Genomic DNA, 27,478 nt, shown 5'->3' with positions numbered 1-27,478 from the left:
ATGGCACGATCTCGGCTCACTGCAACCTCTGCCTCTTGGATACAAACAGTTCTCTGCGTCAGCCTCCCGAGTAGCTGGGATTACAGGCATGCGCCACCATGCCTGGCTAATTAGCAGAGTTCTTGCCTCATAGAAAGTGCTCAAGAAATGATGCCTTAGATGGTATAATAAATGCTTGCTACTCATCAATAAAAATGTCCCAAAGATTTTTCAAGTCTTCTGTGGAAGGACTTACTTAGAAAAAGACAAAGTTAGTAAAGGGCAAAGTGACTAGAAGTGTTTCCACATGTTTTGTCCCTCTACCAAGCCAATAACTGGCCATTTAAATTATAGCAGTTAAATGAAATATAAGTAGAGCGTTTTGGTTTCTTTTGGTTTGATTCTGCAAACCAAAACAGAAGGAAGATCTTTCAAATAGTTAATAACATTGCAAATTGCCCTTAACCAAATCCTCTTAAGCTCCAGTATAAAAATCATCAGCTCATATGCTGGATTAGAAGGGCCCAGTTATAACCTCTCAGCATCAGGAATCTGAAAACAGTTCAGCCCCCACATTGTTTTAAAGTTTTTGATTAGTTGCTTAAAAAATGGAAGAATAATATAATATATAAAATAAATAAAATGAAGAGCCTTAAAGAAATTAAACCTAGGAAGAAAAGATCATTCTGAAAGAATTCAAGGTACTAGGTAATGGATAAAACAGTAAGATTAAGAAAAAGAACTTTTGGTGGCTGGCAAGATGGCCAAATAGTAACAGCTCCAGTCTGCAGCTCCCAGTGAAATCAACACAGAAGGTGGGTAATTTCTGCATTTCCAACGGAGGTACCCGGCTCATCTCATTGGGACTGGTTAGACAGTGGGTGCAGCCCATGGAGAGTGAGCAGAAGCAGGGTGGGGCATCACCTCACCCTAGAAGTGCAAGGGGTTGGGGAACTCCCTCCCCTAGCCAAGGGAAGCCATGAGGGACTATGCCATGAGGAATGGTGCATTCCAGCCCAGATACTACTCTTTTCCCACAGTCTTTGCAACCCACAGACCAGGAGATTCCCTCAGGTGCCTACACCACCAGAGCCCTGGGTTTCAAGCACAAAACTGGGTGGCTATTTGGGCAGACACTAAGCTAGCCGCAGGAGTTTTTTCATACCCCGTTGACACCTGGAATGCCAGCGAGACAGAACTGTTCATTCCCCTGGAAAGGCAGCTGAAGCCAGGGAGCCAAGTAGTCTTGCTCAGCGGATCCCACCCCCATGGAGCCTAGCAAGCTAAGATCCACTGGCTTGAAATTCTCACTGCCAGCACGGCAGTCTGAAGTGGACCTGGGATGCTCAACCATGGTGGGGGGAGGGGCATCCACCATTACTGAGGCTTTAGTAGGCAGTTTTCCCCTCACAGTGTAAACAAAGCCTCTGGGAAGTTCGAACTGGGTGGAGCCCACTACACCTCAGCAAAGCCACGGTAGCCAAACTGCCTAGATTCTTCTCTAGATTCTTCTAGATTCTTCCTCTCTGGGCAGGGCATCTCTGAAAGAAAGGCAGCAGCCCCAGTCAGGGGCTCATAGATAGAACTCCCATCTCCCTGGGACAGAGCACCTGGGGAAAGGGGCGGCTGTGGGTGCAGCTTCAGCAGACTTAAACATTCCTGCCTGCCAGCTCTAAAAAGAGCAGCAGATCTCCCAGCACAGCACTCAAGCTCAGCTAAGGGACAGAGTGTCTCCTTAAGTGGGTCCCTAAACCTGCGTGCTTCCTGACTGGGAGACACCTCCCAGCAGGGGTCGACAGACACCTCATACAGGAGAGCTCTGGCTGGCATCTGGCGGGTGCCCCTCTGGGATGAAGCTTCCAGAGGAAGGAACAGGCAGCAATCTTTGCTGTTCTGCAGCCTCTGCTGGTGATAGGCAGGCAAACAGGGTCTGGAGTGGACCTCCAGCAAACTCCAGCAGACCTGCACCAGAGGAGCCTAACTGTTAGAAGGAAAACTAACAAACAGAAAGGAATAGCATCAACATCAACAAAAAGGACATCCACACAAAACCCCATCCAAAGGTCACCAACATCAAAGATCAAAGTAGATAAATCCATGAAGATGAGGAAAAACCAGCACAAAAAGGCTGAAAATTCCAAAAACCAGAATGCCTGTTTTCGTCCAAAGGATCACAGCTCCTTGCCAGAAAGGGAACAAAACTGGATGGAGAATGAGTTTGACAAATTTAATAAATAGACTCAGAGGAACTAAAAAAAAAAAAAAAAAAAAAAAAAACAGATTAGAGGAATTGCTAACTAGAATAACCAATTTAGAGAAGAACATAAATGACCTGATGGAGCTGAAAAACACAGCATGAGAACTTCGTGAAGCATACACAAGTGTCAATAGCCGAATCAATCAAGCAGAAGAAAGGATATCAGAGATTGAAGATCAACTTAATGAAATAAAGCATGAAGACAAGATTAGAGACAAAAGAATGAAAAAGAATGAACAAATCCTCCAAGAAATATGAGACTATGTGAAAAGACCAAACCTACATTGGGTCTTTTTTGGTGTACCTGAAAGTAACTGGGAGAATGGAACCAAGTTGAAAAACACCCTTCAGGATATTATCCAGGAGAACTTCCCCAACCTAGCAAGACAGGCCAACATTCAAATTCAGGAAATATAGAGAAAACCACAAAGATACTCCTCGAGAAGAGCAACCCCAAGACACATAATCATCAGATTTACCAAGTTTGAAATGAAAGAAAAAAAGGTTAGGGGCAGCCAGAGAGAAAGGTCAGGTTACCCACAAAGGGAAGTCAATCAGACTAACAGCAGATCTCTTGGCAGAAACCCTACAAGCCAGAAGAGAGTGGGGGCCAACATTCAACATTCTAAAAGAAAAGAATTTTCAACCCAGAATTTCATATCCAGCCAAACTAAGATTCATAAACTAAGGAGAAATAAAATCCTTTACAGACAAGCAAATGCTGAGAGATTTTGTCACCACCAGGCCTGCCTTACAAGAGCTCCTGGAAGGAAACACTAAATACAGAAAGGAAAAACTGGCAGCAGCCACTGCAATAACATACCAAATTATAAAGACCATCAACACTATGAAGAAACTGCATCAACTAATGGGCAAAATAACCAGCTAGCATCATAATGACAGGATCAAATTCTCACATAACAATATTAACCTTAAATGTAAACAGACTAAATGCCCCAATTAAAAGACACAGACTGGCAAATTGGATAAAGAGTCAAGACCCGTCGGTGTACCATATTCAGGAGACCCATCTCACGTGCAAAGACACACATGGGCTCAAAATAAAGGGATGGAGGAATATTTACCAAGCAAATGGAAAGAAAAAAAAAAAAAAAACAAACAAACAGGGGTTGCAATCCTAGTCTCTGATATAAACCAACAATGATCAAAAGTACAAATGCATTGCACAATGGTAAAGGAATCAGTGCAACAAGAAGAGCTAACTATCCTAAATATATATGCACCCAATACAGGAGCACCCAGATTCATAAAGCAAATTCTTAGAGATCTACAAAGAGACTTAGACTCCCCTCCTACACAATAATAGTGGGAGCCTTTAACACCCCATTGTCAGTATTATTCAGATTAATGAGACAGAATATTAACAAGGATATTCAGGACTTTAACTCGGGTCTGGATCAAGCAGACCTTATAGACATCTACAGAACTCTCCACCACAAATCAACAGAATATACATTCTTCTCAGCACCATATTGCACTTATTCTAAAATTGACCACAGAATTGGAAGTAAAACACACCTCAGCAAATGCAAGAGAACAGAAATTATAACAAACAGTCTCTCAGACCACAGTGCAATCAAATTAGAACTCAGGATTAAGACAGTCACTCAAACCTGCACAACATGGAAACTGAACAACCTGCTCCTGAATGACTACTGGGTAAATAATGAAATTAAGTCGCAAATAAATAAGTTCTTTGAAACCAATGAAAACAAACACACAATGTACCGGAATCTCTGGGACTCATTTAAAGCAGTGTGTAGAGGGAAATTTATAGCACTAAATGCCCACAGGAGAAAGCGGGAAAGATCTAAAATCGACACCCTAACATAACAATTAAAAGAACTAGTGAAGCAAGAGCAAACAAATTCAAAAGCTAGCAGAAGACAAGAAATAACTAAGATTAGAGCAGAACTGAAGGAGACAGAGACACGAAAAACCCTTCAAAGAATCAATGAATCCAAGAGGTGGTTTTTTTGAAAAGATTAACAAAATAAACCACTAGCCAGAATAATAAGGAAAAAAAGAGAGAAGAATCAAATAGACACAATAAATAATGATAAAGGAGAGATCACCACTGATCCCACAGAAATACAAACTACCATCAGAGAATACTATAAACACGTCTACACAATTAAACTAGAAAATCTAGAAGAAATGGATAAATTCCTGGAGACATACACCCTGCCAAGACTAAACCAGGAAGAAGTTGACTCCCTAAATAGACCAATAACAAGTTCTGAAATTAATAGCCTACCAACCAAAAAAAGCCCAGGACCAGACATATTCACAGCCGAATTCTACCTGAGGTACAAGGAGGAGCTGGTACCATTCCTTCTGAAACTATTCCGTACAATAGAAAAAGAGGGACTCCTCCCTAGCTCGTTTCATGAGGCCAGCATCATCCTGATACCAAAACCTGGCAGAGACACAACAAAAAAAGAAAATTTCAGGCCAGTATCACTGGTGAACATTGATGCGAAAATCCTCGATAAAATACTGGCAAACCAAATCCAGCAGCACATCTCAAAGCTTATCCACCACGATCAAGTCAGCTTCATCCCTGGGATGCAAGGCTGGTTCAACATACACAAATAAATAAACATAATCCGTCACAGAAACAGAACCAATGACAAAAACCACATGATTTTTTCAATAAATGCAGAAAAGGCCTTTGATAAAATTCAGCATGCTGAATTTTGTGCTAAAAACTCTCAATAAAATAGGTATTGATGGAACGTATCTCAAAATAATAAGGGCTATTTATGACAAACCCACAGCCAATATCATACTGAATGGGCAAAAGCTGGAAGCATTCCCTTTGAAAACCAGCATAAGACAAGGATGCCCTCTCTCACCACTCCTATTCAGCATAATATTGGAAGCTCTGGCCAGGGCCATCAGGCAAGAGAAAGAAATAATGGTATTCAAATAGGAAGAGAGGAAGTCAATTTGTTCCTGTTTGCAGATGACATGATTGTATATTTAGAAAACTCCATCATCTCAGTCCAAAATCTCCTTAAGCTGATAAGCAACTCCACCAAAGCCTCAGGATACAAAATCAATGTGCAAAAATCGCAAGCATTCCTATACACCAATAATAGAGAGCCAAATCATGAGTGGGCTCCCATTCACAATTGCTACAAAGAGAATAAAATACCTAGGAATCCAACTTACAAGGGATGTGAAAGACCTCTTCAAGGAGAACTACAAACCACTGCTCAAGGAAATCAAAAAGGACATAAACAAATGGAAAAACATTCCATGCTCGTGGATAGGAAGAATCAATATCATGAAAATGGCCATACTGCCCAAAGTAATTTATGGATTCAACGCTGTCCCCATCAAGCTACCATTGACTTTCTTCACAGACTTAGAAAAAAACTACTTTAGATTTCATATGGAACCAAAAAAGAGCCCATATGCCCAGGACAATCCTAAGCAAAAAGAACAAAGCTGGAGGCATCACACTACCTGACTTCAAACTATACTACAAGTTTACAGTAACCAAAACAGCATGTACTCGTATCAAAAGAGATATATAGACCAATGGAACAGAATAGAGGCCTCAGAAATAATGCCACACATCTACAACCATGTGATCTTTGACAAGCCTGACAAAAACAAGCACTGGGGAAAGCATTTCCTATTTAATAAATGGTGCTGGGAAAACTGGCTACCCATATGCAGAAAACTGAAACTGGACCCCTTCCTTATACCTTATAGAAAAATTAATTCAAGATGGATTAAACACTTAAATGTAAGACCTAAAACCGTGAAAACCCTAGAAGAAAACCTAGGCAATACCATTCAGGACATAGGCATGGGCAAAGACTTCATGACTAAACACCAAAAGCAATGGCAACAAAAGCCAAAATAGACAAATGGGATCTAATTAAACTAAAGAGCTTCTGCACACGAAAAGAAACTACTATCAGAGTGAACAGGCAACCTACAGAATGGGAGAAAATTTTTGCAATCTACTCATCTGACAAAGGGCTAATGTCCAGAATCTGCAAGGAACTTAAACAAATGTACAGGAAAACAAACAACCCCATCAAAAAGTGGGCAAAGGATATGAACAGACACTTCTCAAAAGAAGACATTTATGCGGCAGAAAAACATATGGAAAAAAAACTCATCATCACTGGTCATTAGAGAAATGCAAATTAAAACCACAGTGAGATACCATCTCAGGCCAGTTAGAATGGTGATCATTAAAAAGTCAGGAAACAACAGGTGCTGGAGAGGATGTGGAGAAATAGGAACACTTTTACACTGTTGGTGGGCATGTAAATTAGTTCAACCATTGTAGAAGACAGTGTGGCAATTCCTCAAGGATCTAGAACCAGAAATACCATTTGACCCAGCAATCCCATTACTGGGTATATACCCAAAGGATAATAAATCATTCCGTTATAAAGACACATGCACACGTATGTTTATTGCAGCACTATGCCCAATAGCAAAGACTTGGAACCAACCCAAGTGCCCATCAATGATAAACTGGATAAAGAAAATGTGGCACATACACACCATGGAATACTATGCAGCCACAAAAAAGGATCAGTTTGCGGGGTGCAGTAGCTCACGCCTGTAATCACAACACTTTGGGAGAGAGAGGTGGGTTGATTGCCTGCGCTCAGGAGTTTGAGACCAGCCTGGGCAACATGGTGAAACCCTGTCTCTACTAAAAATACAAAAAATTAGCCAGGTGTGGCAGCATGTGCCTGTAATCCCAGCTACTTGAGAGGCTGAGACAGGAGAATTGCTTCAACCTGGGAAGCAGAGATTGCAGTGAGCTGAGATCGTGCAGCTGCACTCCAGCCTGGGCAACAGAGCGAGATTCCGTCTCAAAAAAAAAAAAAAGGATGAGTTTATGTCCTTTGCAGGGACATGGATGAAGCTGGAAACCATCATTCTCAGCAAACTAACACAGGAAAAGAAAACCAAACACCACAGGTTCTCACTTATAAGTGGGAGTTGAACAATGAAAACACACGGACACACGGAGGGGAACATCACACACCAGGTCCATTCGGGGGGTGGGGGACCAGGGGAAGGATAGCATTATGTAGATGACTGGTTGATGGGTGCAGCAAACCACCATGACACATGTATACCTATTTAACAAAACCTGCACATTCTGCACATGTATCCCAAAACTTAAAGTATAATTTAAAAAAAAGAAAGAAAAATAACTTTTAATAAAGTTTGAGGGTATTAATATGTATATAAAATAGAAGGATTAGCAAACCAAATAAACATAGCTGATGCAACTATAAGTGGGGGGAACCTCTTCAGATGAATTAATCAAAAGGATACCAACTAGATGAAATAGTGTTCCCTTATAAACAGAATGGGAAAGCCAAGAAGAGAAACAGTCTCACTCAGTGATTCTCTGGGTTCAGTATTGTCCCCTATGGGACATTCGGCAATTTCCAGGGACAATTTTGTTGTCAAATTTGTGGTGGGAAGTTGCTACTGGCATCTAATGGGTAGAGACCAAAGATGCTACTAAACATCCTGCAGTGCTCAGGACAGCACCCAACAAGAATGATCTGGCCTGAAATGTCTGAGAAACCCTGGCTAACTTAAGAATCAGTTTACAAATAAATTGAATACAGAAGCAGATACTAGAAAATCAAAGTCAGAGACCTTGTATGGCACAGAGCTGATTGCCTTATAATTTTTTAATTGAAAGAACCTGGGAAGTTACTGCCCTGGAAGGATACACCAACATTTATTCACAGTTAGCATATTCTCTGGACGGAAGTATTTGTTTAAGGTTGTGAGCGTCTGGGATTACCTAACCTGTTCTACAATAGAAAATCTAATCATGACATCCCCTGGAGCCAGAGACAATATGTTTATCCCTAGTCAAAATCAGAATACATTTTCCCCCATGAGAAAAAAGAAAAAACTATAATAAATGCTATCTAGGTAAAATTTAAATAGGGCTATTCATGTTAGCTTTCAGATCACAATATGACTTAAGTAATCTGGCAATTTCCTAAATATGTTCTTCAGACCACCAGTTCTGAAAGATAGCCTATAGAAGAAAGAGGTTATATTGTTAAATAAGATTGGGAAGTTTTACATATTTTAGGTCCCTCTTGGAGATTAATAAATTCACATTCACATACTACATCTTTGAAAGTTTTGTTGAATTTTGGTTAATTTACTGTTTCCCAAATGTGTTTGTATATTAAATCCCTTTTTTGGTCACATAATACTTAACCTGCTTCCCAATGGAACTAATGTTTTATGGAATGTATTTTGGAAAATATTGTAAAAGACTTTTGCAGCTCTTCTGAAAGACCCAACTACCAATGATACGATTTCTTTGTGTCTTAGGTTCCAAACAGCTGACTTACAGATAAGCATATAGAACAACCTCTGTTCTCAATATTTAAGCCTGCCCAGCAGTTGGATTATTGAATGTCATCTTCATTCTTCATTCTTATCTTGTAGAAAAGCCATATGTAAACTACTTTCTAGAGTAAATCTTGTTTATGATGAAAGTTCAAACGAAAGTAAGAAAAACTGTCTAGAAAGATCATTCCATGGTGTTCTATACTTCAAGTCACTTGTGGAATTACTGCTATCACTGCAAAACAATTTGCCAGAAATCATGGAAGAAGTAGACCCTTGGAGATAGAAAATGTCAGGTGTAATATTCTGTGTTCAAAAAGAGATAAGTAAAAATTAAACACTGAATAATCACCGGAGACATTAGAGCAAATAATTAAAACAGTATACAACCATTTTAAAATGTACATATGACAACTTAGCATTGTTTTATAAGCAACACATCATGTCATACCAATTTATTTGCCATCATTGTTAAGGTATTGTACCACAAACAAAAAGTTGCATCCACAGTTTATGCTCTAATCCTCCATTAGTTGTTCACATAGCCTTAGTATTTTGCAAGAGTTGCAAACTGGCTGTGAGGACACTTAAACAAACAAACAAAAAACAGTAATCATACATGCCATTAAATTTTTGAAGAAAAATTAATTGGATTTTTGTCTAATGGTCTTGAATGATACATCACTGAGGCAATTTGATGTAGTGAAAAGACGTCTGGGATAGGAACTTGAAAGTCTGTATTCATGGACTGACTCCAACTGTTTATTACCCTGAAACTTCTTTACAGTTTTTTTTCACTGAATATCTGTGAAATCAGATTATCTGTGAAATCAGGGAGAGGATGAGGGTGAAGAGTATTAACCTGTGTACTGTACGTTTACACTCCATTGTCTTCGAATTGTCTTATTTTTGTTCTGTGAACGTGTCCATTATGGCCCTAAATTATCAATAAAAGTGATGCTTCCATTACAAAAAGAAAAACAACTTTGGTCTGTCTTAAGTTTTTCATCTCTACCTTTCTTGCTGGCTTCACTAACAAGTTATGGTCTCAGAAAAATAGGTGAAAGGAATTGTAAAGTTATTACAAGATGTCATTTATTTTCAAGTAATATTCAACTAGTTACCTTATTATCTTTTTTTACTTTTCATGAGAAAGAGTGACTGTCTTCCATATGCTGATAGGATTTGCAAGACACACTACTAAAATTTTTTAAAACTAGACTGCTTTAATTTGCAATTCTTTAACTTGAGAACTGCATGCTTTTAACCAACAATATTTACATGCCTCTGTCATCTTTGTTGTTCACATTTATATCAATGCTGAGCACAGCAAAGAGATAAGTATTTTAGCCTAGCTCATTTTATACCAACCAGAGCCTTCAGAGGACCCAGAACTCTTTTGTCACTTAAACAGTATTTAAATCATCTAAATCCTTTCTCATTCCTCCCACAACCCTCTAATGTAGAGAAATTGTCTCTATGCACGGAGACAACATTTCAACTATTTCAACTATTTCAACACATTTCCAAACTCCAATGTGTATGTATAGCTTGTTTCCTCTTCTGGTGGAATACTTACAAAAGGTAATTTGGTTCAAAATATAATTAGCCTTGGAATTAAGTGTTAAAAGTGCCACATAATTTTTGACACAGTTCAGTATGTTCTCCTTTAGCAATTCTTTCATGTTATTCCCCATTTAAGGTATATATCACTTTTAGAAAGCAGTAGGAAAATACACAACCACAATGGAGCTTATTCTTGGAAATGATTTTTTTTAACTTTTATTTTAAGTTTAGAGGTACAAGTGTGGGATTGTTACATGGGTAAACCTGTGTCATGGGGTTAGTTGTACAGATTATTTTATTACTCAGGTGTTTAGACTAGTACCCGTTAGTTGTTTTTCTTGATCCTCTCCCTCTTCCCACCTTCCACCCTCCAAAAGGCCCCAATGCATGTGGTTCCCCTCTGTGTATCCATGTGTTCTCATCATTTAGCTCCCACTTGTAAGTGAGAACATGCAGCATTTGGTTTTCTGTTCCTGTGTTAGTTTGCTAAGGATAATGGCCTCCAGCTCCATCCATGTCCCTGCAAAGAACATGATCTTGTTCTTTTTTATGACTACATAGTATTCCATGGTTTATATGTGCCACATTTTCTTTAGTCTTTCATTAATGAGCATGTATGTTGATTCCATGTCTTTGTTATTGTGAATAGTGCTGCAATGAACATACACATACATATGTCTTTATAATAGAGTGACTTCTATTCCTGTCGGTATATACCCAGTAATAGGATTGCTGGGTCCAATAGTATTTCTGTCTTTAGGTCTTTGAGGAATTACCACACTGTCTTCCACAATGGCTAAACCAATTTATACCCCACCAACAGTGTATAAGAGTTCCTTTTTTTCCCACAACCTCGCCAACATCTGTTTTTCTTTTCTTTTTCTTTTCCTTTTTAGTAATAGCCATTCTGACAGGTGTGAGATGATGACTGTGATTTTGATTTGCATTTCCCTAATGATTGGCGATGTTGAGCTTTTTTCCATATGATTGTTGGCAGCATGTATGTCTTCTTTTGAAAAGTGTCTGTTCATGCCCTTTGCCCACTTTTTTAATGGGGTTATTTTGGAAATGAGATTTTAACTGGTTTTGTTCTGCATCAGTGAAACCGAAAAGATTTTAAGTTAATCAGTACAGAGTTTATATTTGATTTGTATTGTTTATAAGTCATTAAAGGTAATCCTTAAATAATCCTCACATTGAAATGTTTACAAACCAATTTCTTCAACCTCTTTTATCCAGAGATGAAATTTTTAAAACATGGCTATAAAGATCAGATTGTTCATTCTTACTTATTTTACTGGATCCAGATATGTTACCATTATCCTTTAAAAATTACTGACTTTCCATTTAATTCAGTTTTACTGCCTCTTTAAATGTGTGATTCTCTACCTTAAATAACCCCAGGATGTTTTCCTAGAAATTCAGTCAGCCATCTGAAAGTAATTTTTCTGTCTGGTATGTGGGGTTTTTGATGGGTATATGTGACAAGCATATAGCTTAACTTTACTTACTATACTCATTTTCATCAAAATATTGGCTAAAATATTCAGAACAGATGTGTATATGCGTATACTTTTTCTGAGACTCTAGAGAAAGCTTTGTTGTGAGCCTTAAAGGGCATGTCAGACTTATGGAGAAATTTCTTTGAAATTTTTTTTAAACCTTTGACAACTGTAAGAGAAGATTGCTTCTCAGGTGCTGTTTATTACTCTGAAACGTAATGACTAGCATGTTTTTAGAGAGTTTTTAAAAGCGATACAAATGAAAAAGACAGCAATTCAGTGGTGTTTCAACAGACAACTTAACATGGGAATGTTTGTAGATAAGAAATCAAGAGACAGAACTAGTTCTGACTTGATTGCCAAACAGTTCTGTAAAGCTCAATTTGTCAAAAAAATGAAGAGAATTGGTGAGGGTAACATACTTGCCTTAGAAGGAAGGAAGAGGGAGGAAAATAAGGAAATGGAAAATTAGAAGGAAGGAAAGGGAAAGAAACTGTGAAAATAGAAACTAATGATATAGCTTGGATCCTTTTTGGTCTAGTGTCTGAGGAAAGTCCCCTATTTACTTTCTTAACATGCAATCAGTTAAATATCGAGCAGTTACTGTGTTTAAGGTACTGTGCTAAGTGTGGGAGATACCACAGTAGACGGTAGAAAAGTCTGTCTTCCCCCATGAAATTTACAGTCTAGAAGGATGACAGAATTCAAGTAACTAAATTAATAAATACTTATGTGACTATAATTGTCATGCTACAGAGAAGAACTTTGAGAGGAAAGGATACAAACACAGAGAATCCTGACCTAGAATGAGAGGCCAAGGATTGTATCCCTAAGGAAATGACATTTTTGCTTAGCTCTGAAGGATGCATGTGAATTTATGATAAGAAGAGAGGAAAACCAGAAGACAGAGTCCTAGGGTGCCGGGTAAGGAAAGTGTTTCAAGGAAGGAGTAATAATCGGTGCTAATGTTACAGATACATCAGAAAAGTCAAGGACTCTGAGAATTGTCTATTGGATTTAGCAATATGGGGGCCCTAAAAACCTTGACAATAGCAATTTTGATGGAATAGTGGGGGCAAGAGCTTAATCAGAGAAGATTCAAGAGAGAAGAGGAGGAGAAGAATTGGGGGCTACAAATATAAAGAAGCTTTCTACAAGGTTTTCTGTAAAGGGGAACAAAAAATAAGGTGGTAGCTGGGTAGAGGCTTGTGGGGTGAGGAGAGTTAACTTTTTTAAAAACAGATGGAGAAATTACAGCATGTTTATATGCTAATAGGAATGACTGAGTAGAAAGAGAAAAGTTGATGATGCAGGAGAAAGAAGGGAGGATTGCTCAAGGCATGCCCTTGAGTAGGTCAGAGGGAATAGGATCCAATGAGCAACCCAGTAGTTTGAGATCTCCCTAATGTCACAATACAGCATAATAAGTATTGTATATATGCTAAAGGCACCAGGAAAAAGCTTAGGGAGCCCAACAGAGTGAGCAGTTAACTCTGCCAAAGGGGATTGTAGCATTTGTGATATCACCTGAAATGCTTTGTTATCTGAGGTAAAAATTAGTTTATTTTCAAGCAATGTTGTACACTAACATTCAAGCATAGCAATTTTGTATTAAAATACAGTAATTAGGATATATCATTATATAGCACTTCATCATTGTCTATATTCTTAAAATTGTGTTTTGTGTTCCATTTGCTTACTTGCAGCTGAATATAGCCCATAATTCTTAAAAAGCTGCTTGCCATTAATATCATAATAAAATTCAGACAAAATCCAAAAAATATTTATCTTTTTTTCTGTGTGCCTCTATAAAAATATTTATCTTTTACCTTTACCACATTTATTAGAATACAGTAAGAAATACAGCACAAAATTCCTGCCTCTATGGAGGCACCAATTAAAAAACTCTAGATGTGCAACAGATATTAAAAACCAAATAAAATAATGGTTATATTATGAGGCACTAGCACAGTGGTATCACAAGGCTTATGATAGGATGCCAAATGAACTCTGCAATTAATACATGCTTTATACTTAAAGGAATAAAACATTAAGAAGTGGTCAGCAAAAATTGTTAAATGGGCTCTAATCCTCATTTTCTTGATTATATTCTTTGCTGTTATTATTCTTATCATGAATTAGTCATCTTAACTTTACAACTTCAAAAACCAATATAAGTATTACTATGTAAAGACATGTCTTAAACTTTTCCAGATTACTTTTCAGAGATTTGTGTTTTATTTATGTACATTTACACAGGAATGGGTCAGATGTATTTAATTTTATTAAACCAATCCATTGTAAACCAATGGATACAACCAATCCATTGTAAGGCTTTGTATTAAAGCCTTACAAAGTCATACGAGTATAAAAATATTTTGCATGTATTAATAATAGTGTATATTTGATTTAAGTCTATAATGCTTATAGTACTCTTACCTTTGGTGTTTTGTTTCACTTGTTTTTTACCAACAGCACTAAAACATTGAATCATAAAGTTATCTTTCCATTTGAACTTTGCTGTCCTGTGAAATTAAAATGCTGCTGTATATACATGAAGTAGCAAACATATTTTCAAGCTGTAATCAATGATCTGTATATTTGGAATTAGAAATAATTTAAGCCATGGTCTATTTTTCAATCTGCCATGGACTGATATTTGTACAAGAATGTTACCTTATGTTACTGGTTTAACTGCTTTATTAAGTCTACTTCAATATTTTAGGACAATTAAAAATCAGTACTTATAAGCAACATTATTTGTTCTACCTAAATCAATAATATACTTTATTTTAAAAAATACTTATTTTTATTTGCATTGCTGAATCTATAGTTTTATAACTAATAAAAGCAAAACCTTGATGTTCTCCAAAAGTAAATGTCAGTAAAGCTTTTTCTCTCAATTTTTTTCTAATTTAGTATGTTTTCCTTCAATTGTGCATTAGTAGTATACAGTATAATTCTGTTTAAAAAAAAAAGTCATCCCCGGAAAAGTCAGTGTTAAAAATCTTCTGCATAATTGTTTCTATGGCTAATTATATAACCAGACATATCAAGGGCTTAATTACATTCTTTAATGACTTAGCTCCATTAGAATTTCAGAGATGACACAAAATACAATGAATACAATTATGTATTTCATATTCTGTGTGTGAAGTATGTTTCTTTTTGTTGTTTTTGTGCATATATGTTTGATTCCAAACAACCAATTTTCAAAAAATATCTAACTAGCTTTTTAATATATATAACATATAGAGCAAGTAAAACAATTAACTGCTTATTTATTGGATTTTCACTTTTCAAAGGATTTTTTGGTGACCTGTAAAAACAGTGCTAGAGCTGTTAATTGCTTCAGTTTCAGTGCCCATGCTGAAGTAGAGTTTATTTTTAAAACCAGATCCTAAAGAAATAAATTGTAGATATTTTGAAAATACAACCTTCATAACATTGAAAATCTGGAGGACTGATTATGCAAAGTGGTGGGAATAGACATAACAAAAGGAGACCTTCCCTCAAACGCTTACCCTACTTTCGATGGGCAGAATATTGACCTGGAATCTGTAGATGGCTGTTGTGAGACCTCGGTTCTTCTTAGCTTAAAAGAATTTAAATGAGAGACCCACAGCAAAGGAGATGTAGCATAGAGCAATTTATTGCAAAGGACAAAGAATGTTATGAAAGTTAGGTACAGAATAGACAGTACACCCTGAGAGAGGATTCAGGGCGAGCTGCTCCTAAGGATGAGACCATCAATACTGGCACTAGGGAGACTCCCTTTATGAGAGTCTTACATAATTATTCATAAAGGAATGGGAAGAGGTGTTGCTAGTAAGCATATTCTTGGTGGTCCTCTGGGTGCACATGCACAGTAGCTGTACAAGCTTGTTCATACATTGCAAGTCTCATTAGCATCTTAAATCTCTGTCCAGGGGTGTGTTGTTTACTATTATAATGAGCAAAGGGTCAGTCTGAGGACAGGTGTAATCAAAATGCATGTGCTCCCTGCAGGGGAAATTCCCTACTGTAGATAGCTGTGTTTGAATGAGCTGGACTACAGTGTGAATGCTGGGGCTTATTGTGTTAACTGTATGGTCGTCGTGTGAGGACATGTTTACTTCCTTGACTACCTATCCTGCCTCAGATCATCTCACTCAAATTCCCTCTGTGTAAAACAGCAGAGATATACTGATGAAGAATTTGGAATATTAGGTGATCATTTACGAAGTTGTTTGCATACCTTAAAAGGAAGCCATTAAATACTACATTTTTGGCTCATTAATAATTTTATCATGTTTAGTTAATCTTTTAAAAGAGCTTAGCAAAACAGACTAAACTGTATCAGTGTTAACAATGAGAAGCCATAAGATTGATACATTTTCCTTAAGAACAGAATTAGAATTCTCCTAACAGCATTTTTTAAAACGTATTGAATGATTATAATAATCATAAAATTTAGCTGGACAAGAAGGGAAGTTTCAGGGACAGAAGGTGACTGATAGATACTGAAAAGTAGTATGATAGGTATTAATACATTAAAGGAGGAAGAATTGTTGGACTTGGAGTACTGTAGGTAGTGTGCTAGAAATACAAAAGGTGGTAGTTGGTAAGTTGGATATTTAAAGGGATTGCAGCCTTTGCTGATGAGACTAAGCATATGACCATAGGAATGAGTGTGAGAGAGAACCTCAAGAAACTGAAAGACCAGACTCTCAGAGGGTGAATATTGAAGTCACCAAGAATTATGACAGAAGTAAGTGTGAGTGCCTGGGTTTGAATCCTGATACTATGTACTTAACAGGTATATGTCCTTGGGCAAGTTATATAACCTTAGTTTCCTCATCAGTTAAAATGAGGATAATGATAGTATATTTCTCTGAATTATCAAGAGTAAACAATTTAATCCTTATAAAACTGTTACTATGTGCTATATGGCAAATGACATATAAATGTTTGTACTATTATCATAATCATAATAACCATTATTATTTGTACGATCCAGTCCTGTGTGAGTCTCTGCTTTTCATTCACTAGAAATTCAGTAAGCAACTATTTCATGCCAGGCATTGTGCTAGGTATCCTGTTAAAACTTTTGAATTATTTTCTTTGGCTGTTTTAGGCTTCAGGAATTTCAAGTGGAACAGAAATAATATACTGCAGCCTCACCAAAATAAAATTTATTATTGAAGTATTTGCCATGAGTTCTCCTTGCTGAGGTGAAATGCTGTTTAGTAAGGATACAGACCCAGGGGGAAATGGGACAAACCAAAGCTGTGATTACTTGGATCTATATACTGGACAGGCTTACTGTAGCAAAAGAGATGCTTAGCAGTAGACTCAGCTATAGGACATGAAAGAGAATCTAATCATATTTTTGAGACATGGTGGTGTCCAAAATGTATGGTGATAGGAGATAGGAAGCAGCAAAGATATAAAGTTATTCTTGTGGTGTTCCAACATGAAACAGTGGGTTAATGACTGGTAGTCAGGTTAAACACAGAAAGCTACCATCTTGGAGGTTGGCTATCAAGATATAGACACTTGGGCACTAGGAAATAAGATAGAGATCCAGTTACTGAGTAAAATCACTTATATGATTATCTTCTTTGTTAAAAAAAAAAAAAAAAAAAACTATACCCTTAAAGTCTGGGGTTCCTAAGAGAGCTAACCTAGGCTATTAATTATTATTTATAAAAAGTACCTTAAGTTTGCTTTATCACCTGGCCAATAGGCAGTTTCACCTTCTGGCTCAAAACACATTTTCTCCATCTACACAAATGCCAACCATAATGTTGCATAAGAGTGAGTGTGTTTGGTAGACCTTAGCTAAAAATCAGTGTAAGTTTGAGCAGACATGGGGAAGAAAAACAATGTGATGTGAACTTTGTTCTCTGTGTTTAGGCAAGCTACGACCTATATCTATGCCAGTGGAATATAATTGGGTGGGGGACTATGAAGATCCAAATAAGATGAAGAGAGATAGTAGAAGAGGTAAGTGTTCTAGAATTTCAGTGTAGGCTGGGTTGTTTGAACAATAAGCAAATTTAAATGTTCTATAAATAGATTGTTATGGCTTCAGTGGAAAACTTATTCTATCATTGACTTTATTATGCAACAAAACCAAATAAGACCAACATTGGACTATCTTGACCCATTATTAAACAGATATTGTCTCTGAATGCCTACTAAGGGATTCCAGGTACATAAGTACGGTGTTAAAAGTAAATATCTGATTGTTACTTGAAAGTTAATATTTGAAACACAAGGTCGGAAGTGTGAAACTGCATAAAATAGGTTCAGTGAATAGGAAGAGTTTATCATCAGTCCTCATCAGTCTGCAATGCAACCTCACCAATTTTGTATGGAATCAACCTAAAAATGAGCATTGAAGCACATGGGTTAAAAACTAATGGAAACCGGGCCAGTGACTTCTAACAAAAACCATGTAGAAATAGAAGGGAAAAAAAAAAAAAAAAACTTTGCTTTTTTTTTCCTGTTCTGTTTGCTGTTCAGAGTTATCTTCTTACATGGGGGTGGGCTACTCTTGAAGGATCTACCAAAAGTAAGTTTTTATGTTCACTTATCCTGCTATAGAGATAAGCAATAGAAAGCAACTGAAAGTTTCCCTACTAAATAGGATTTGATCAAGTGTGGGTATGGTGGGTCCAGTGGGTCATGCTGCTACTTCCACTTTCTGCAGTAGAGAGCCGTAAGGTCATAGGTGGAAAATAAAACAAATCAAAACAAAAAACTATTCATAGAATGTAAGTTCACTAAGCTTCCTTCATGATATGTTTGACCCGTTTTCTTGTTACTTCTAGCCAGTTTACAGAATTTATTTTATTACTACACAGATCCGCAGACCATATGGAAAAGCAAGCATGAATATCTGGTTCATTAGTCTTCTTAATACTTGTTTTATGGAGTGAGCATTTCTGAAAATGTTGATAAATACAGAAATTGACAGATTCCTTTATATCTGTGTATTCACTCCATTTTCCAATCTTCAATTTCTAATCTCATTTGTTCTATAGAATAAATCAAGAAAAATACAAAAGAGAAATGCTTATCACATGCTATCTCAGAGTCACTGTTTTGAGACTTCATATTTTAGTGACTTTTGTTGGTGGGGAGGGGGACCATGTGAAGTACTAAGTGCTGACTACCAATTTAAGCATAGAATTCCTGAACGAAATTTCCTGACTATTGGTTCTCAGTGTGGGCCTCAACTTCTCCAAGCATGCTACCTTGCATACCACAGGCCGGTGTTTGTTATCAGGCTTTGGCAAAATCCCCATGAGGGAGCTTGTTACAAATTTTATGAGCCACACACCTAGAACTTCTGATTCAAGTTCCAGAGATGATTCTAATGTAGTTGGTCCAAAGCTAAAACTTGGAGAAATAATCTATCGACTGTCTACTTTTAATTGTCTTATCATACCAAATAATTAAGATATACCGTATTTCACTACATATTTTATAAATTAAATCAAGTTAAAGTTCTGAAATGAAATATATTAGGTTGGGGCAAAAGTAATTGCGGTTCTTACGATTAAAAGGGATGGGAAAACCGCAGTTATTTTTGCGCCAACCTAATAATAGCACAATTGAGAAAGAATGGTAAATTTGGTGTATTTGTGTATTTACATTGGTGTATTTATCTCTTTTTATATAGAAAACTCTCTACTTCGGTATATGAGCAATGAAAAGATTGCTCAAGAAGAATACATGTTTCAGAGAAACAGCAAAAAGGACACAGGGAAGAAGTCAAAAAAGAAGGGTGATAAGAGTAATAGCCCAACTCACTATTCATTGCTACCTAGTTTACAAATGGATGCACTGAGACAAGACATCATGGGCACTCCTGTGCCAGAGACCACACTATACCATGTAAGTAAAATTTCAAAGACTCTTTGATACAGTTTTTGTTGAGAGACTGGCAAGTGACTCTTTTGGGTAAAGTCTAGGTTATTTTTATCCTTTTACTAGATTTTCACAAAAGAGCCTAACTTTAAAGTTTATACCCTTAAAAAATGATGGGTAATTGATTATTTTCCTAAGTTTATGTGTTCAATGAGTCCATAGTTACAGCACGTTGGATTTTTAATGGCATAACTTAATATGCACAAAATTGATGGAGAACAATAATAAATAGCTGATTAATCATCAGTGTGATACTATGCAATGCACAGATAGCTGCAAAATTCAACATTAAAGATACAGTTTTAATATAGTCATGATTCCATTTGAAAAATGAGCATCTATTATTTGCTAGACATGGAGAGGAGAGCTAGAGGTAAAATGGGAAGACATGACACACCATTATATGGGGAGAAAGACATGCTGAGAGTCCCAGTATAACTTAACTGTTGTAATGGGTGGGTGCAGAAAGTAGAAGATGAACATAGGAGAAATAGAGCCTTAGTCTTTAGGGGAAGTGAGAAAAGGCTTCAGAGTGGGGAGCATTTGAATGAAGAATAAAATATAAGTAGCAGTATTTTAGTGCGAAGGCATATGCAGGTACACTAAAAATGTGTAAGAATGTGGCATGTTCCAAGGATTTCGTGTGGCTTATAATTGCTGGTTTATTAACAATTGGAGGAAGTGGCATGAGGAAGGGGTAGTAGATGGGCCTGGAGACACAGGTAAAGGTTAGATCAGGAATTGTATGATAAAGTACTTAGGTTCTTTCCTGCAGTAATAAAGAGCTATTGAATAATTTTGAACTGGGAACTTGCATGATCAAATCGGCCTGTTGGATCTCTCTAGTGCAGAGCATCATTTGAGAGATCAAAAGCAGGGCCATTAAGTCCAGGCCATATGGATGATGAGAAACTAGGATAATGGCCATGTGGAAGCTGAGAATCATGTCAGCAAGAACATTCAGTCCACGAAATTATGCATTTTAAACCATTTTGGTTAAAAGGAGTTTGTTGTGTCACTGAAACTATAGCTTCTTACTAGGAGCCCTTGAAAAACATGGACTGCAAGTTTTTAAGTAATTTGAATTACTGTGCTTAATGCTTAAAATATCAAAAAAAAATTTAATCTGCTTCTGCTGTAGAAGGTATACCATCTAGGCATTCAAAATGTGAAAGATTTAATAACTTACAATTGAGTTGTTTCTCTGAGCAAATCTCTTAAATCATCTACTTATTCTATAGCTCTTTCATAAAACTAGAGTATAGAAAAATGTTTTTATTTGGACTGTAGTGTCATTAGCACTCCTAGGTGCCTCATTCTTTATCCTCCCTTCTCCCCAGTTACATATTCTCAAGTCTCTTTCTAAGACACTAGTGCCTGTGTCAGAATCTGCTCCATTGAATGACTGATCTATTGAATTATTTTTTTTTCCCTAGACATTCAGAGTCAGCCTGAAATCAGCACTCTTAGTTGTTTGAAAGGGGACCACTTTTGTTATTACCACTATTCAGAAGAGCTGTATGAGCACTGAGCTTCTTCTAGAATCTGGTGTTCCGGTCATAAGTAATACCCTGAACAAAAGTTTGAAGATGAGGGACAGATGGCCTATTCGAGAGGGTAGTTGTTAGTGAGAGATGAACCTAGAGAAGGAAGAAGAGACCATCACTTTGACTCAGAGTGTACAAATTATTAAAAATTTGGATTTATCCTGAGAGTAGTGAGCCATTGAAGGCACATTTAAATACTCAGCCTGTTCCATTCTGTCATGCGTATCCTGACAGATGTTACACTGTGTGGGGAAGGAAAGTAGTTAAGTCTTGTGAATTATGAGGTATTAAATTAGGAAAGACAGTAAAAGGTGAGCCAAACTGGTAATCAGGAATATTGCGAATATTTTTGAGGAGTATAAATTGTTACCACCTCTCTGAAGGACATTATTTAGTTATGTATATCAAGAATCTGGTCTACTAACTTCACCTCTAGAAATTTATTCTAAGAGAGAAATCAGAGTCCACTTTTGCCTCCTGTTTTTATTGTATGTCTTGAATCTGTAACATGGTATTTCCCAGATAGATGACATCTATCTCAACTAATTTTTGACAGAGGACCAGGATAGAGTAAGGAATATTGTTAACTTTGGGGGAGATCTTCCCCTGTAATGCTGATACACCAATTCCAGAGTAGAAGGCTGGGTACTTCCTAACTCATTTCTTAGGTTTAGAAGAAGAAAATATCGCTAACCCCCAAGTGCATGTTGGATATCTATAACCAATGTTCTAAAAGAGAGAACTCTAATCGGTGGGGTTTTTACTAGGCTCTTGAGTTCCCTTGAGGATCTCACCTTGCACTTATTTAGTGCTTTCACAGTTAGCAAGGGAGTTTCCACATTTAATATGTCTTTTGAACTTCACAACAACCCAATGTGCAAATAACAAAACCCAAACTCAGAAATGATTTACAAAAGCTGTGTTGCAAAAAAAATGTAAGTACTATAGTCAGGACTAGAACCCAAATCACCTACTCCAGGGGTCTTTCCGCACTCTATCCTATTGCTTCGTGCATGGTACACATGCCATATACATAGGAATTTGTGCTTTAATGAATAAATGAGTGCATTTTGAAAAGCTTGACTTGAAAAAACATGTGTCCTCATATGTTGATGTTAATAATGTTTTCAGTGCCTGGATTGATTTCTATCCAAAATTGTATTTTACTTTATGTTACTATTTATTAAGTTAGGGGAAACATACTGAGCTGCCACTGTTATAAAACACAAATAGTTATTTAGCTTGATCTATTGCTGGGACAACAGAATATTACAGTTAACAATGCTTGGACCTTGGAGACAAAACAACATATACTTAAATAATAACTTTTTATATTTCACAGGAATTTCTGTTTTATTTTTACCTGTTTATATACGTTTATTTAAAAATGAAAGGCTTTTTTCTTATAGTAAATTTTCCTGAAAACACAATGTCAGTATCAATCTGTAATCTAATCGCTTTCATGATGAACCACTGATCTTCATTTTTGCCAGTTGCTCTTTTGGATAACATGGCCATGTTTAATGGAATAGGACTTAAGTGGAAGAGGACTATGAAGGTTGAGTATTGCATTTCATAGGCTTCTATCTCTGCTGTAATACTAGCTCTATGTAATCTAAAGATTTTGAGTTAAAAGTTAGAGAAAATTTAGTATGAATTTAATAGCAAGATAATATCATCATCGAATCCCCTTAAACAGCAAAGTAAAGGGGTGTGTGCATGCATGTATATAGTATGCCTTATAAGCACACCTAGAGTACAATCTTCACTGTTCTGTTGTGGAAAACAGCCCAGTGAAAATACACAAAGCAAGACAAATATTGTTTGGCTTCAGGGTTCAACTCATTATCTTATTATGAAGATTTAGAAGTATATGGGATTATAAAATATGTGTTTTATTAATTCCACATATCTGATATTCTAGTTTATATATATTTTTCTTAAATTTATTTAAAAGGAAAGTATTCACAGTGCTGTAGCTACCCTAGTCATTGACCAGCTCTTTGCCACCACTTTCCTTTTCAACATGCTATTCCTGCTACGGAGAATGCTTTTATCTCTTTTTTCTCCCAAGAATTCCTGCCTATCTAAACCTGAAATCACAAGGAGATCTTCCCTGACCACTAGCCTCTGAAATAAATCAGTTCTCCTATTTTCTCTTATCATCCAGTAGTTTTTCTTCAAAACCTTTGTTGAGATTTTTAATGATATATTTATGTGAACATCTGCTTAGTGTCTTTCTCTCCTGTACATGGTAGGACAGGTATGCCCATGTTCATGATGATAAGCAGGGACAGTTTCTCCATTTTGTTCAGTACTATATTTCAGCACCTAGTACAAATGTAGTACCTTATAAGCGCTCAATAAAAATGGTATGAGTAAGTGAATTAATGAGTGAGTGAGTAAATTTGACAGGAACTTCAGTGACTTTCTCAGTGTCTTCAACCTGCAAAAAAAGCCCCCTCCATCTCCTAAGCCAACCCCACAGGGGCCAACAGTGCAACAGGGTTAGCTGCCTCACATTCCCTACCCTACCTCCTTCACTCCAGCTGAAAACTTCAGTTCCAACTAATTCTTGCTTGCTTCCTTTCCCTGCCATCTCATTACAAAGGTCCCAATATGCCCATCAGCCAAGCATGTTATGACATTTTTCAAAAGAGCATAACTTTATTTTACCTACTTACTGATTCTGTCTGAAAATGTGGAAGCTGTTAGCTGCCAAAACCCTCATCTAACCTGAGAGTACATGAAGAAAAGGCAGACAGAAGTTTGTGTGGGGTGTGTGTGTGTGTGTGTGTGTGAAATTCAGATTTGGTAAGAAAAGTCTTTAAAGAATAGCTGAATTATTCTAAATCTCATCTTTAAATCTTGTGTGACTTATTTTTCCCCAATATAATGTGCATATGACAACTTGCTCTCACGTTAAAGCTGCTAAACTAAATTCATATACAAAATAATTACTTAGGCCGAGCATGGTGGCTCATGCCTGTAATCCCAGCACTTTGGGAGGCCAAGGCGGGTGGATTGCCTGAGCTCAGGAGTTTGAGACCAACCTGGACAACATGGCAAAACCCCATCTCTACAAAAAATACAAAAATTAGCTGGATGTGGTAGCATGCACCTATAGTCCCAGTGACTTGGGGGACTAAGGCAAGAGAATCGCTGGAGCCTGGAAGGTCTAGGCTACAGTGAGCCATGTTTGCACCACTGCACTCCAGCCTGGGTTGCAGAGTGAGACACTGTCTCCAAAAATAGTAGTGATAATAATAATAGTCATTTATTTTAAGTCTACATGCCTGAGATGCCAGAACAAGTAAAATTGGATTATAGATTCAAGCAGTATGTAGGTATACTTTCATAAACTGAATATTGATGTAATTTTGGATGATTAAAAACAGACTTTTAGTATGTGTTCAAAAATCTGGATAATTCCTTTCATGACATTCAAACATTTGGGTGGCCTGTCTTTGTTTTTTTAGGATATAATGGCAAACATTCAATTGTTTTATGTCTGATAAGTACTTTCAGCCACTCTGGCCAATTTGTGAGGTTTTGTGGCTCTTTTTGATGGAGGGAAGAGGAGGTAGAACTGTTAAAAAACATTTTTATTTTTTAAAATTTAGCAAGTAAATATTATGAAAATACTATTCTGATTACAAATACTATCTTATTTAAATCTCATAATGCTGTGAGGAAGCTCAGTTGCTGGTGTTATCCTCATTTTACAGACTAGAAAGCTGAGGCACATGGACTAATTAGGTAGTTATGTGGTAGAGCTAGGATTTGAACATTTGCAGTCTGGCTCTTAGCATACTATATTGCCCCTCAAAAAATAGCATAATTTAACAGAAACCTAACAATAGTTGTAGTAGTGGCAGCCATGTGTAAATCCCAGTCTAAGTGCAGTGGTATATACAAAAACTAATACAGGCGTATCTCAGAGATAATGCATGTTCAGTTCCAGACAACTACAATAAAGTGAATATTACAATAAACCAAGTCACACAAGATTTTTTAGGTTCCCAGTGCATATAATAGTTATGTTTATGCTATACTGTAGTCTGCTAAGTGCACAAGAGCATTATGTCTAAAAAACAATGTACATAACTTAATTAGAAAATATTGCTAAAATATGCTAATGATTACGTGAGCCTTCGGCAAGTTGTTATTATTGTGCATGTGTGGTTTTTTGTTTTTTGTTTTTGCTGGTGGAGGGTTTTGCCTCAATGTTGATGTCTGCTGACTAATCAGGGTGGTGGTAGCTGAAAGTTGGGGTGGTTATGACAATTTCTTAAAACAAAATGACAAAGTTTGCTCTATCAATTTACTCTTCCTTTCACAAAAGATTTATTAGCAGCATGAGATGCTGTTTAACAGCATTATACCCACAGTAGAACTTCATTCAAAATTGGGGTCAGGCTGTACTTCCAATTCTAGTTCTCTTGTTATTTCCACAACATCTGCAGTGACTTCCTCCACTAAAGTTTTGAACCCCTCAAAGTCATCCAGGAGGGTTGGATCCAATTTCTTCTAAATTCTTGTTAATCTTGATATTTTGACCTTGTCCCGTGAATCACAAATGTTCTTAATGGAATCTAGAATAGTGAATTCTTTCGACAAGGTTTTCACTTGCCCAGATCCATCAGAGGAATCACTATCTATGGCAGCTATAGCCTCACAAAATGTATTTCTTAAATAATAAGACTTGAAATTTGAAATTACTCCATGATCCATGGGCAGCTGAATGGCTGGTATATTAGCAAACATGAAAACAACATTAACCTTGTACATCTCCAACAGAGCTCTTGGTTGACCAGGTACATTGTCAATGAGCAGTAATATTTTGAAAGGAATCTTTTTTTCTGAGCAGTAGGTTCCAATTATAGGCTTAAAATATTCAGAAAACCATGCTATAAATAGATGTGCTGTTTTCCAGGCTTTATTTATGAAGTACAGGCAGAGTTAATTTAGCATCATTCTCAAGGGCCCTAGGATTTTCAGAATGGTAAATGAGCATTGGCTTCAAGTTAAAGTCATCAGCTCCGTTAGCCCCTAACAAGAGAGTCAGCCTGTTTTATGGTTTGAATCTAAGCATTGACTTCTCTCAAGCTATGAAAGTCCTAGATGGCATCTTCTTCCACTGTAAGGTGTTTCATCTGTATTGAAAATTCTGTTGTTTAGTGTAGCCATCTTCATCAATGATCTTAGCTAGATCTTCTGGATAACTTGCTGCAGCTTCTCCATCACCACTTTTAACTTCACCTTGCACTTTTTTGTTATGGAGATGGCTTCTTTTCTTAAACCTCATAAACCAGCCTCTGCCAGCTTCCAACTTTTCTTCTGTAGCTTCCTTACCTCTCTGATCCTTCATAGAATTGAAGAGAGTTAGGGCCTTGCTCTGGATTAGGCTTTGGTTTAAGGGAATGTTATGGCTGGTTTGATCTTCTATCCAGACCACTCAAACTTTCTCCGTATCAGCAATAAGGCTGTTTCATTTTCCTATCATTTTTGTATTAGAGGCCTTGCTTTCGGTGTATCTTGACTTTTGACATGCCTTCCTCACTAAGCTTAATCATTTCTAGCATTGATTTAAAGTGAGAGATATGTGACTCTTCCTTTCACTTGAACACTTAGAGGCCATTGTAGGGTTAATTAATTGGCCTAATTTTAATGCTGTTGTTTCTCAGGGAATAGAGAAGCCTGAGGAGAGGAAAAGGGATGGGAGAACAGCCCATTGGTAGAACAGTAAAAACAGACACAACATTTTTTAAGTCTATTGTCTTACATGGCTTCTTTCTTTAATCCTCATGAACCAACCTCTGCTAGCTTCCAACTTTGCTTCTGCAGCTTCCTTACCTCTCTCAGCCTTCATAGAATTGAAGAGAGTTAGGGCCTTGCCCTGGATTAGGCTGTGGTGTAAGGGAATGTTGTAGCTGGTTTTGATCTTCTATCCAGACCACTTAAACTTTCTTCTGTTTTCTTCTGTGTCAGCCTGTCTTTCAAAGCTTTGAAGCAAGGCATTGACTTCTCCTCTCTAGCTATGAAAGTCCTAGATAGCATCATCTTCCACTATAAGGCTGTTTCATCTATATTGAAAATGTGTCATTTAGTGTACTGTTGTTCATGGTATCCCAAAATAATTACAGTAGTAACATCAGTGATCACTGATCACAGATCACCATAACAGATATAATAATAATGAAAAAGTTTTAAATATTGTGAGAATTACCAAAATATGATACAGAGACATGAAATGAGCACAGGCTATTGGAAAAATTGTACCAATAGACTCATTCAGCACAAGATTGCCA

At 37.0% G+C, this 27,478-nt stretch overlaps 1 protein-coding gene across 8 annotated transcripts in view; it reads left to right on the top strand.

The window, feature by feature from the left end:
• The window catches only part of CNKSR2 (connector enhancer of kinase suppressor of Ras 2), a 295,703-nt gene that overhangs the window by 187,608 nt on the left and 80,617 nt on the right, over positions 1-27,478 (top strand). For 4 of the 8 annotated variants that reach the window (XR_004180566.1, XR_004180564.1, XM_021933017.2 and 1 more), the window contains 2 exons: positions 17,599-17,688; positions 19,373-19,587. Coding sequence is in view for 4 of the 8 variants with exons in the window: in XM_021933017.2 (XP_021788709.1) it covers positions 17,599-17,688; positions 19,373-19,587 (305 nt within the window). In the remaining 4 variants the exon portion in view is untranslated. The remainder of the gene's footprint in view (positions 1-17,598; positions 17,689-19,372; positions 19,588-27,478) is intronic. The other 4 variants (XR_004180567.1, XR_004180565.1, XM_021933018.2 and 1 more) reach the window with 1 other exon arrangement.

Source organism: Papio anubis, chromosome X, assembly GCF_008728515.1.
Source record: "Papio anubis isolate 15944 chromosome X, Panubis1.0, whole genome shotgun sequence".
In the NCBI taxonomy this organism is placed as follows: domain Eukaryota; kingdom Metazoa; phylum Chordata; class Mammalia; order Primates; family Cercopithecidae; genus Papio; species Papio anubis.
This window is presented reverse-complemented; position numbering and strand designations above follow the sequence as displayed.